Source organism: Triturus cristatus, chromosome 12, assembly GCF_964204655.1.
Source record: "Triturus cristatus chromosome 12, aTriCri1.1, whole genome shotgun sequence".
Lineage (NCBI taxonomy): Eukaryota > Metazoa > Chordata > Amphibia > Caudata > Salamandridae > Triturus > Triturus cristatus.
The window spans coordinates 24,830,136-24,843,844 of NC_140595.1; the positions used below are offsets into that span (position 1 = coordinate 24,830,136).

The following is a 13,709-nucleotide window of genomic DNA, read 5'->3' on the forward strand; positions in this document are numbered from 1 at the left end:
TCTAATCCCTCCTCTCTTGTCACCTTTTCAATGTTGGACAAGAAATGTTTTCTGGATCTAGTAGTGAAGGTAAAATCTGGTTCCCCTATGGAAGAATGCCCTATCAACATTAAGAAAGAAATCTTTTGGGCCTTCCCTGATACATTTCTTAACTTGCTTAATCTTTCCCTGTCCCTTGGCATGGTACCACCAGCTTTCAAGGAAGCAGTGGTCATTCCACTTAAAAAAGGACTGGATCCTAAAAAGCTGGAGAATTATAGACCCGTATCATGACTGCCGTTTCCAGCAAAACCTCTGGAGACTCATGTAGCGGCCTGCCTTAGTTCCTTTTTAGAAGCGTCTAAGTTTCTGGACTCCTATCAGGCAGGTTTTCGTCCAGCACACTCTACTGAATCTGTGGTTTTATCTGTCTTAGACGATCTTAAAGGACAGGCTGACATTGGCCGTTCCCAGGCCCTCATCCTCCTAGACCTGTCTGCGGCTTTTGACACCGTGAATCACAACATTTTGTTGGATCGCATTGCCGCAGCGGGCCTCGGAGTTTCGGCTCTCGACTGGTTCAGCTCCTTTTTAGAGGACCGTAAACAATCAGTGTGGCTCTCACCTTTTAAATCAAATACTGTTGAACTGAGTTGCGGGGTCCCACAAGGTTCCTCTCTCTCGCCGATTCTGTTCAACATTTACATACGTACCCTAATTTAGAGTCTCTGGCAGTTGGGGGTTAAAATCTTCAACTATGCTGATGACATGCAGCTAATTTTTAGTTTGGAGTACACTACTGAATCGAATGATTTTATCAGGAGCTCCGTGCTGCATGTAAAAACTTGGATGGATAAGAACCATTTGAAACTCAATTCTGAAAAAACTGAGATCCTCCTTCCTAGCAACAAACTGACTCTTTGGACACCCTCCTACTGGCCCCCGAGTTAGGTGTGGCTCCAATTCCTAAACCCGTGATAAAGAGTCTTGGTCTCCACATTGATTCAGACCTCTCTATGAGCGCTCAAATTAGTTCAGTTACTTCTGCCCATTTTGCAAATTGCGCAAGATCAGACTTTTTTTAGTAAAGAGGCCAGTATTCAAATCGTGATTGCCCTTGTTCTCTCAAAAATCGATTACGGAAACGCCCTTTACCTTGGTATCCCACTATATTTGAGGCATCGTCTTCAGTTAATTCAAAACCAAGCAGCAAGAGTCATCCATCTTAAGGATAGAAAAAGCCACATCACTCCACTGCTTAAAGATCTCCACTGGCTTCCAGAGGAGCAGCGTGCGATGTTTAAAACTGGCTGCATTCTTTTTAAAGCCATTTCTGAAACTGGCCCTAGGTTCATTTCCTCTTGCATTAGTAAGCATTTGCCCCAGTCTGTTCTGAGATCAATGAATCTGAATCTTTTGACAGTGCCTAGAATCAGACGTAAACGCATTGGTGGGACCCGGTTCTCCTTTCTGGGCCCGAAGCTTTGGAACTCACTGCCTACCTTTATTAGGCTTGAGGCGGATTATGTGCGGTTCGGGAAACTGCTTAAAACGTGGTTGTTCACCCTGGCGTACAACTAGCTTCTCATTGCTTGCTTTTTCTCTGTCTTTCTCTTTGTTTACCCTTTCTCCTCTGTGCCCCCATAGCGCCAAGAGACCGGTTGGTGAACGAGCGCTTAACAAATTACCATGTAACATAACATGATTAGTCCTCGCATTCCAAAGTCAACATGTTTCGGTTTAACTGAGCAGTCCAATAAAGTTCTGAGGCCTTCTTCAGGACCTATGAATCCCTTCAATAACTTTTCCTTAACTGAATCTAATAAGGAGTGTCCTATTTAGAGTTAAGGGAGCAAGAACAAAAAGTGAGGACGACCTGAAAGATCAAGGGAAAAAATATATTTTACGCTCATAGTTAATTTTAACTGGTTAGAAGTTGTCACCATATACAATACAGGGTACATACCCCATGGAGGGAGCACTAATATACCACTCTGTAGTCAAATATTCTTCAGATGTGGGTTCAAGCATTGCAGATTGAGCCGGGGTTTAAGAAGATTGTCAGCCTGAGACTGGGGTATAAAAGGATGCACAGCTTACGTGTGGGGTAAGAGTGGAAAAGCAGATTAAGTCCATCAGTATGAGGAGATGTCTGGGGATACAAGGAGATGGGATGGGTAGTCTAAACCTGGGGGTAAAGTGATGCGTAGTCTGAATCTGGCGTGAGTAGTCTGAGTCTGTGGGACATTTGGTGATGGGTAGGCTGAGTCTAGTAGTTAAAGGGGATGGCAGTCTAAGGCTCAGGTGTATCCTAAAAATCACTCCATTTGAGGGGGGAGGGGTCTTGTTCTCCCAATTATTGGCCACCAAAATTACACAGATGCTGTCCGGAAACACCCAAGGGAGTAACAGCTATGCGCTCTCTTGCCTTTCAGCTCTTTGACGTAACAGTAGACATCATAGGGTTCTTCCAGGTCCCGTTCTCCATAAGTCCTGACCCCGGGAAGGTTATTCCTGTCTCCATAGCAACCGGGTCGTGGTGATCTGATTGGATACCTAAGAGAAGAGAGAGAAGTATGAAGTAAATGATGCAATAATGCGCTCAGACCAAAGGGAGTTTTGGTGAGAAGCCAACCCTCCATGAACTTGGCAATAAGTTTTGCAATAGCAGTGATTTAAATTGGCAGGTACTGTCAGGAACAGGTAACCAACACTTCTTTAACTTGAAACAGAGAGATCCAGAACTTCTTAGCGGGTGTAATATTTTCAATGGGACACTGTCAGTACTTTTCACTGGGGTGTAACATTTGTAATGGAAGACTGTCAGCACTTTTCAGCAGGGTGTAATATTTTTACTGGGACACTGTCAGCACTTTTCACCGGGGTGTAACATTTTTAGCGGGAGACAATCGGCACTTCTCAGCGGGGTGTAATATTTTCAGTGTGCGACTATCAGCACTTCTCAGAGGGTGTAATATTTTCAGTGGGAGACTACAGTACGTCTCAGCGGGGTGCTGTGCCGTTAATGGTCGAGTACTGACATCGCAGCAGGGGTGCAATAACGTTTTATGGGAATGTACTAGCACATCTGAGAAGGGGTGCACTATATTTAAATAGAGGATAACTGCATTTCTAACCAGGGGTGAAGTTCTTTCAATGGGAGAGAATACTGGCACTTCTCTGCAGAGGTACAACACTTTCAATGGGCGACTACTGGCGCTTCTCCGCAGAGGTGCAACACTTTCAATGGAAGAGTACTGGCGCTTCTCAGCAGGAGTGCAACACTTTCAATGGGGGAGTGCTGGCACTTCTCAACAGGGGCAATAAAAGAAGAGGGAGGTACCCTAGTACTCAGAAAAGGGACGGGGTAGTACCAAATGAAACAACAAAAGTCCCTAATCTATATACAGAAAAATGTGTGGTTCATGTGTTGAAAAAACTGGCTGTAAAATACCATAGACAACAAAAACCAGTGGCTATCACTTAAAGACAAAGCATTAACAGATACATAAAAACAATCTTCAAACTTATATAGCAGTATCAAAATGTAATAACATTTAGACAATACAATTGCATATAAATTAAAAAACATCTCATACTAGGAGGCATTATTATTAATTCCTATGGATAACATTTTTTACATCACAAGAAAACTACAAAAGGTCGACGAGGCGTTTCGGTGAGATGTAACTCCTTCACCTTCTTCAGGACAGAGTTTTCTAAAAAAAAAAATCTTTCAATATATCGAGGGTTTAACGTTACTCGATGGAAACGGAAGGAAGACTTATCAGTAGGATTTTAAAATTGGAATAACCTTTATTTTGGTACGTGATTCTTATAATTTGAGTTTGTTGGAGCCACCGTTACAAAAGACGTAACTAATATTAAAATGGGGCCAGTGCGCCGTGATTTTGGCTATGTTATTGTAAGAATCGTCGTTTTCAATAATTGAGATGCTGTACTGATCAAGTTGCTTGGCAGTAGTCAGATATTAAGGGTAAAATCCGATCGACAGACTACGGCCTCCCTGCTCCAAACGAACGTCTTCCGGGTCAGGATACTTCTCAGCAGGGGTGCAACACTTTCAATGGGAGAGTACTGGCGCTTCTCAGCAGGACTGCAACACTTTCAATGGGAGAGTACTGGCGCTTCTCAGCAGGAGTGCAACACTTTCAATGGGAGAGTACTGGCGATTTTCCACAGAGGTGCAACACTTTCAATGGGAGAGTACTGGCACTTCTCAGCAGGAGTGCAACACTTTCAATGGGAGAGTACTGGCACTTCTCAGCAGGAGTGCAACACTTTCAATGTGAGAGTACTGGCACTTCTCCGCAGAGGTGCCACACTTTCAATGTGAGAGTACTGGCACTTCTCCGCAGGGGTGCCACACTTTCAATGGAAGAATAGCAGCACTTCTCACCCCTGCTGTAATACATTTAAAGCAAGATTACCAGCACTTACCTGGTGAAGACAGGTACTCTGCAAACGAGTAGTAGCGGTTTTTAAATTTCCATTTAAAGCACTGGGCAGTGGGCTATGGTCAGGCTAGACTAGAACCATCTTCCAGAGCAGGAAGGAAGTCTTACGGTGACAAGCATCTTTCCAATATAAGCTCTGTACCACTGCTAAAAGTGCCACCATCTTACGGCTGACTTCTTAAGAGGCATTTCCCCTGTTTAGTTAAAAAAAAAATGCCGAAACCGCATTTAGCTCTAGAAATGATTTACGGTTCTGAAAGCAGGAGCTCTCTAACTCTGCATCCCGCTGTGGTCAGGGGCCGCACAATTAGTTTGTCAGCAACATTTTGCGCAGGTGACAAATAGCAGAAGGTTTCTAAATTGCAACGTTAGTTACCATCGCAAAATCCGCTTTCAATCACAATTTACGACAAAACAAACATTTTTGTGTGAGATCTGTTTCTGTGGAAAATTTCACTGCAAGGGTATGTTTCGCACAATTTTTTCATGCAATCCTATTTTTGCTGTTTTTCAACCGCTGTTTCCTGCGAACTGTAGGCCTTGTGTACATCGAGATCTGAAACCTACAGCGAGGCGCCCGTGTGTGAGATGGGCCGTTATAGGGGAGGAGTGGGGCAGAGCTAAGGGGGAGGCAGGTGGAGGTCTTTTTTAGGTTCCCTAGCTCAACTGGATCGCTTGATTTTGAATGGAGACTACAACTCCCAGAATACAGTAAGATAGACGAAAAACCAAGGCAGGAGCCTTGCGTCCGTGGGGACATGGAGTCACCTTAGTTTAAGGCTGAAGCGGGTGTTTTCTGAAAGGCAAACTCAATAAAGTTTACATTAAGCGTCTTTACGATTTGAACTCGCGTTCGGAAGGCATCCACTGACCGGAAACGTGGAATGCCTGTTTAAAGGAATATATTCAGCTTCGTACTGCGAAAGGTTTTTGCCTCTGCCACATTTCCCAATCCACACCTGTCATATCAACTGCCTAAAACAGGAAATTACGTAAGAGGGCAGGAAGTGCCATCTGCAGATCTTCCAGAACAGAAAAGGTGCCAATCAAAAGGCTCTTTTTCCTTTTCACCAACAAGAAATGTCACCCCTGTTACTGTGCGTCTTGCTGCAGTAATGGATGTACAGGCGGCACTTCTTGTTCTCCTCTGATGTCACTTCCTGTTTCAGGCACTGAATGCTAGAGTCTGTTGTCTTGGTTCACTGGAGCCAGATGGACTAACGCACCAAATTACAAGATTTAGAAGCGAACAGAACTTGGAACATAGAGCTTCGTAGCTGCCTGCAATCTTCCTAGGAACTGAGTGGGCAAACCTTAGCAGGAGGTCACACAGCTTGGTCTGTTTCTCCATCACTGCCATGTTGTCCCGCTCTAGTCTTCTTGACTATGATGTCACTTGGAACCCCTCGGTGGAAAACATTCCATTCAATGGATCCCTGTCCAGCCACCATCTTCTGTCCAGAGGGTCCTGAGTTTATTTTAAGGCATCTGGTTGGTGCTCTCGAAAGCAAAGTTGATGGATCACAAAAAAATCACAATTATTTGCTTTACAATACCTTGTGAACGAATGGCTCAAGTCAATGGGTACAGCGGTTACTTCTGCACGTGGAAGATCGACTCAGCACTACGCGAGTGCCGAAGACCCTAGCTTGTCGCGAGCGCCTGTTCGAGAGCTCTGAGGTTGGCGCATTAGGAATCGCTGGGGGCTATCTAGCACCATATCCTTCCACGGTTTTCTTTTATTAAAGAGTCACTGGAATGCTCTTAAGTGCAGGGCTATCACCTCCGCATTAGCAGCCTTCGCCATTTTTCTTAATACGATGGGAAACAAATTGGCAATCATATCAAAGACATTTAAATCCCATTAGCTTCACTGAGACTTTGCTGGAGGCGGAATACTTTTTATTCCTCTTAATTTGCATGCTGTCTGTCATCGTTTTTATGCCAGCCCCCCACCGCCCGCTCTCCTCGACTCCCAGAGGGTACGCGCTGATGAATCCATGGAGTATAGACGCGCGGTCTGTTCGAACCTTGGCCATCAGTTGAGTAACAACACTACTCCGGCAACCAGAAGGGAGCAAGGGGCTTGTATAGAAGAGATGTGAGTTACTTATGCTGTGTAGGCCGTTAAAATACTCATATTTGACCTTTTGTGATGTGTGGGACCTACCACTGAATAAACACTCTCTCAAGAGCCAGGAACTCAACCCTTTTCAGGAGCAAGACTTGCCCACCACACAAGACTTAATCCCATGTGCACGACTCCCCCACGGACCTAGAACAGCTCCAGCCTACAAGTGCAGGCTCTTCCTTGAACTGGAACACAAACAACCCAGGACCGGTTTCACCCTTGTTATGGGCTTGTCAGATGGGTGTAGCGTGGTTCACGTGACACAGTGTGCAAAGGACCCACGTCTGGGCATGGTGTGCAAAATAACAGTTGATTGGTATGCAGCCCCCAGTAATTACCAGTGGCTGAGATTAATTCAAGCATTCCATCTATCGCTTTAGTGTGTCGCCCTAAGTGGGACGGGCATGCCCAAACGTGGGTCCTGGGCACACTGTGCTACTGGAACCAAGCTAAACCCACTAATTGCCCATAACGAGGGCAAAACCGGCCCAGGGTTTCTTGTTTTCCTGTCCAGGAAGGCCCTGCTTGGCAGATCAGGGTGGACTGTTCCCATTGGAGCAGGGTCAAGACTGATTTGCCTATAGCTGGGTCCAAACTTAGGTGGCATGGTGTGCAAAATAGAGTCGGATTGGGCTGCAGCATAGAGTAATTACGAGTGGCTGAGCTTAATTCAAGCATTCCACCCACCACCTTTTGTATACTTTAGTGTGTCGCCTGCCACTTGGCAGCAATGGTCCCGTCCGTCCAGTCACTTAGTTTGGGGCTTGCGGGGCGACTCTCCTCTCCTCGAATGGAGGAGCCGCCCCTTAGCTATACCCAGTTGATGAGCCCTTAACAAGAGCGAAACCAGTCCTGCGTTGCTTGTGTTCCTGTTCTGGGAGAACCTGGCTTTGCAGTTTGGGCTGGACTGTTCCCATTGGAGCAGGATCAAGACTGATTTGCATATTGCTGGGACCAACCTGAGGTGGCATGGTGAGCAAAAAAATGATGGATTGGGATGTGGCCCGAATGATTACCAGTGGGTGATATTAATTCAAGAATTCTATCCATCACTTTTTGTACTTTTGTCTGGTGAGACATTTTGTGAGGGCTCCAAAAAGTGCTACCAGGCCGCGCTTTGATATTCTCCGTGAGGCTTCAATAGATTGCAGCAGTGAAAACAAGCATTGGCATAGCCAATAGGTCTCGCTTTTGGGACCTTTTAAGTGTTTAGTTATGCAACTGTTGCATGGCTAAACACTTATAAGGTCCCAAAGGCGAGACCTATTGGCTATGCCAATGCTTGTTGCCTGACCTAAGCCTATACACAGATCTTCATCTGAATATATCTCAGCTTCATTTGATGTGCCAGAGCTAAACCTTCACACACTGGTCTCTACTTCAATTTCAACATCATTAATAGAGTGAAACCTACATAAATTGGTCTTTATTTCAGTATTGCTCATCCTGTGATATATCAAACTCTAGTTCAATGTCTCTCAGCCTGATGGAGCTAAATCTTTACACATTTTCTCTTCACCTCAATATCTCTCTGCCTCCTGATGTGACAGAGCTAAACCTTCATATATTGGCAACCTCTACAATATCCCTAGCCCTTGTTGATGGAATGAAACCTGTGTACACTGGTCTTCATTTAAGTAGCCCTGTGCCTCGATGATGGAGCTACACCCATAGACACCGGTCTTCATCCCATTATCTCTCGACCTCTTGGATAGAGTTACACCTGCAGACATTGGTCTTCTCAATATCTCTTGAGCTCTTGGATTGAGCTACACCTGTAGACACTAGCCTTCATCTCAACATCTCCCAACCTCTTGCGTAGAGCTACACCTATAGACACCGGTATTCTCCTCAATATTTCCTCGTCGATGGAATAAATCTTCACACATTGGCCCTCACCCAACATCTCTTGAATCTCCTGGACTTGTGAATGCGATTGAACCAAACCTTTGGCAAGAGGAATCCATCTCACTATCTCCCAGCAGTGTTAAAGCGATGGAGCTCCTCCGATGTTACTGGGTCGCCATCATTGTATGAAAGTGGATGGACATGTACATTTGGATAGAGAGGGGACCAAAGGCAAACTGAGGCAATAGGGAAATTCAGGCAGGTTGTTGCCTCTGAAATGGTGGTAGGTATGGGGCAGAGATAGTGACATGCCATATGGACTATGTTCAGTCACTAGTGTTTCTTTCAACACAAATCCTCGATAAGGCAGTCGAACTCTCTCTCTTAACTAGGAGTATTCAAAGTATGGGCTTCCTCGCTTGGCTGGATTTGGAAAAGGCATTTCTATCTGATTCAGAGCCGGATCATCCGCAGTTCCTAATCTGAATATCAATTTGTTTATGAAGCTCCTCAGACCCCAATAATGACCTCAAAGTTTGCAGTACTTGTGGCTTGCATCTGCGTGTCCCTGACAGAACGACACTTCCCAAGTGGGGAGAAACTCTTATCACTGAATAGATTCCCTGAACAACCGATGGGCAATCTTTTTATGCAGTTTATGGATGTGAATCACAGAGTAATTCCACCTTTTTGCCAGATCCTCATCTACCTTAAACAGACAAAAAAGGTGAACCTAATGTGGTAATCTAACAACAGCATCAATAAACAAGCATTGGCATAGCCAATAGGTCTCGCTTTTGGGACCTTATAAGTATTTAGTTATGCAGCACAATATCCTTGGTGCAACAACATCAACTGTTGCATGGCTAAACACTTATAAGGTACAAGGAAAGTCCACTTAACTTCTGTAATCATACTTGTGTGGGAGACACTGATGCTACCCCTATCGGTACACAGTACACGGACTGTGCCACACCACTGGTATGCCCTGATGAATGTCGGATGCCACCAACAACTGGGATATAAGAATATCAGTGGTTCACTGTGGCAAGGTACATATACATTAGTGATGACATAATCTTTTTATGTACATATACATTGCCAGAAAACGATATCGGAGCTGCAATTAATGCAGGTAGCCTAATATACAACCAAACCCTAATTCCCCAGATTGTCCACTCAACACAATAAGGATACGAATTGTATGTCTAGACTAGACACTTGGAGGGACTATAGCTGAACCACTCCAGTTGTCCACGTTCCTGTGGTCCTATGTCAGTCAGCCCTTTTCATCCATTGGGCAGTTGTGTCATTCACATTTTAATTCCACCCAACACAGCATACAGCACAGGGCAGTAAGACAGCCCACTGCAGCCACTGGCTAACTCCACTGTGAGTGACGCCATTCTGCTCTTTCACGAGAGCGCATCCACACACTCAAAGTAGTTCCCTTCAGTGCAAAGGACTACTATGGCAATGTGTGTGTTTTTTAGACCATAAACGAGGTTTGTTTTTAGCCAATGTGTTGTTTTTAATATTTGTGAGGGCCCAACAGCTCTGCAAAAATATTGTTTTTAAAAAACCATAACAAAAACTAAACATCATTAACAAAGCCAAAAGGCTGGCAGCCAATGCCAGACCTATTGGCCTTGCCAATGCCTTTTTTCCATGCTAGTGATTTAGCATAGAGCTGATGTACAGAGAGAGACTGTTCCTTGGGTCCTATGCAAGGACAGAGAAGCATTTCTGCCAACTCATTTGCGTGCGGTTGACATAAGCGCTTCCCTCTACCTTGCGAACGTGGGGTTGTAGTGTGACAGGACAGAGTCTGTGAGTTATTAAAGCTGACAATGGTATGCATAATTGTGAAAACATGACATTCTGAGGAGCCGCACAAATATTGTATTTCACGAGGGAGGAGGTGTGGCATTAAACCACCGGACGACAGGCAGCTAGCATTAATCAGGAAGGCACAGCCATACAACTGCAAACACACACATGCACACAGGGCGATACATTAGACACGCTGCTACACAGAGAATAACAAATCTAAACACGAAATCACAGACACAGAAACCCACACAGCGAGTCATGAAAACACATTGCGCATACATACAGGGGATCACTGACACACACAAACAAATGCCATGGGGACGTCACAGAAGCACAGCTACACACCGGAAATGGCAGCAACGCATAAGCAAGAACACGCTGGGAATCGCAGGTACACACACGTGTGTGCTGAGCAGGGACACACAAACGCACACATGACACGCAAGGCACAAAAGATACACAACTGCAGGCACACGATGTGTGTTACTGGATAGCACACACAGGTGCAGTGCAGAGTCACAGCCATAGAGAGGAGCGGTCACACAAATACGGAGGCGAACACGACCACTCAAGAGACGAACAGCCACAGAGTCACAGTGACAAAAAGAACACAGTGTCAACAACAGCTGAACCTCAGAAGCACGCACAGGACCCAACACCGACATCGACCCCGAAATACAGAGAACACAAACAGCAGTAAACACTACGGTAATAGCAAAGGCACATATTTATAATTATAGACGCCTCATTTTAGTTGTCCGATCTGAGACCACCTTGTTGTAGCTTGTCTGTGTGAACCTAGCTGTCAAGTAATGGAGAGCTGGCCAGCTCGGCGACACTGGGGTGTAAAGCGGGGAGGAGAGTGCTGTTTGTGGCTGACAAAGTGGCGCTAGTAGAAGGGAGGAGAAGTCATCCTACCCGAGGTAGCGTTTCTCGAAGAGGCGAGTTTTCATACCAACGTGAAGCTACAAGCTACACAATTTTTGTAACACAATAACACGATTAGAACCTCATTCTAATTGTTGCTGGGTTCCTTATTGCCGAAGCGTCTCAAGTTATTATGTGCGCCAAGATGAGCAGGATGTGTTTCTGATGTTCGTAGACATTGTCTGATCGCCGTGGTATTTATTTAATAATATCAAAACGGAAATGTTTGTTTAAGCACGAAAGCATGTATAATGAGGAGATGAGGACGTCATGGCACTGCAATTATAAGGGTCCCGAAATGTTTGTGGTTTGGTCCTCCTAAATATTAGTCCCAGCGTTAGGAGAGGCAAATGTGGCGTCAATAAAGATTCACATATGGGTAAAATTTTAAAAAATGGAAAGGATGTTTGTAGTAGTTAAAAGCTAAAAAGGAAATTTAATAAATTGTATAACTGGTGGCCGAGGCTGTCTTCGGGTAAATAGCACATGGTTTCATTTTTTTAAATGCACGCACTCAATTTATTTCATAATAACAAGACGGAAATGTATGTTTAAGTACGAAATAATTGTTTAATTATCAGATGAGGCTGCCTTTGGTGAGAGAGCACGTTGTTTTCCATAAGAGTAAATGGCAGGATGTTTAGTATTATTGCCTAAATATGTCCCATGTGTTGTGTTTGGTGAGAGATGTGTGTAGTGTGAGAGTCTGATCTTGGCTAACACTGAAATGAAATTTCCACAGGGCTCATCAATATTTTGTAAGGTTTTCAGTAATGTTTACTTTGTGCGCGTGATCAATGTCCGATTTAAAATAAGCCTTGTAGAGTCTGCCATGAAGCTGATGGGGAGGGAGGGGGAGAATGGAGCGGGTAGTGAGAGCAGAGAGCAAGGGGGTGGAGGAGCATTCAAATACAAGTGATTCACGCGCAGTTAGGCTTAATGAGCCATGACAAGAAGCCAGATGGCGGCTGCGCGCGTGCACGCGTGCATATCCACAAGCTTGAGGCCAGCAAAAGCGCATGGTAGCACTTTGAAAAGCTCACTTACTAAATGTCTCGCAGCGCAGTGCATGCGCTGGCTCAGGCAAGACCTAAAAATGTTTTTCAGTTTGTGGTTCACATGGGTGAGTCAGGTTGGGCTAGAAATCCATCTGTTTCTCTAGTTTGACTGTGGAGTGGATTTTTCGCCCGGTTTGGCTCTGTAGGTGAACTAACAGACACAGTTGATTGGACTGATTTGGGTTTTGATTAATTGTTTCATCCAACCTTACTTCTGACCGCAGGTGGTGGCCCTCGTGGGTAATAGCTAAATGAAGGATTTCTGTTCTGACTCAAAGACCAGTGGATCACCCCATCCAGATATTGCAACACTGAGGTCCTGCTCTTAGCCAGTCAGTTTTACCCTTCCTTCTCGCCAGGCAGATTCTTGTCCTAGCTCTCGTGCGCTGTGACCAGGTTCGTGCCAAGACGAAGTTTAGCCGGGGACTGCGCCTCATGGATAAAATTAAATTAAATGATTTGGTCAAGAAAACCCTGCAAGTTGGTACAGTGGACTGAGTGATGGGTAAGGCTCAGACCTGAAAACCAGAAGGGCCTCTTGGCCTTTATCAAATTTTTAATGGGTGATAAAATAATGTCTAATGAGATGCGTGGCACGTGTTTGTGTCAAGACCTACAAACTCTTTGATTTTTATTATGAGAAATACAAACAGGCATGCGTACACAGTTTGTTAAAGGAAGCCATTATTCTTTACTTTGGAGAGAAATAAAAAAAAAGTGTAAAAAAAACCTGAAATTCAACTAAAATAAGTCATTGGAAAGGGTGTTGTATTTATCATGCAAAACCCCAAAAACACCAACAAAATCATGCTCCTCCACCCTGAAAGGATTGGGGGGGGGGGGCATGACTCATGAGGGGTTGTGATACTCCCCTTCCATAATGGTAATCAACAACAGATTTCTCAAGATGGTTAGCACGTAACATGGTAATAAAGTGACAATTGAGCTTTGTCCTCTGGTAATAAATATAAGTAATTAATATAATTGTTTTCTATAACATGTTTTATTGGTACACATTTATTTTACACAGCATGGTCCATTTAGAATGCATTTATTATTTACTAGCCCTAGTAGCAGTGGTGCTGCTAGAACTAGCAGTATAAGGTATCACACAGGAACAATGGGTCTACTGAAAGAACCAATCCAATACGACTAACAAAGAGATCAGTGGCTGGTCCTGCTTAACAGGCCGCTGGAGACAGGCACGCAGCATGCACAGAGCGTGCTGGCGTGGAATAAGAACTTCTAATTTGTAAAACCCTTAAACTGAAGCTCTGCCGAGGCCGCCCACGGCTGTTTGCGTTTTATGACTGCTACTAGAGGCATGCAGCTGTCAGGTTTCTAAATTAAATTGTGTTCACGAAGCAGGTTTCTTTGCAAGGGAACCGAGCCTGCAATGGAATTCAGTGCCAGCAGTATGAATTTATTTTGTGGTTTTGTTGAATGTGAACCAGG

At 44.6% G+C, this 13,709-nt stretch overlaps 1 protein-coding gene across 3 annotated transcripts in view; it reads right to left on the reverse strand.

The window, feature by feature from the left end:
- Positions 1-13,709, reverse strand: part of NCAN (neurocan) — a 359,920-nt gene that overhangs the window by 155,627 nt on the left and 190,584 nt on the right. For all 3 annotated transcript variants that reach the window (XM_085638464.1, XM_085638463.1, XM_085638465.1), the window contains exon 5: positions 2,408-2,535. In XM_085638464.1, coding sequence (XP_085494590.1) covers positions 2,408-2,535 — 128 coding nt within the window. The remainder of the gene's footprint in view (positions 1-2,407; positions 2,536-13,709) is intronic.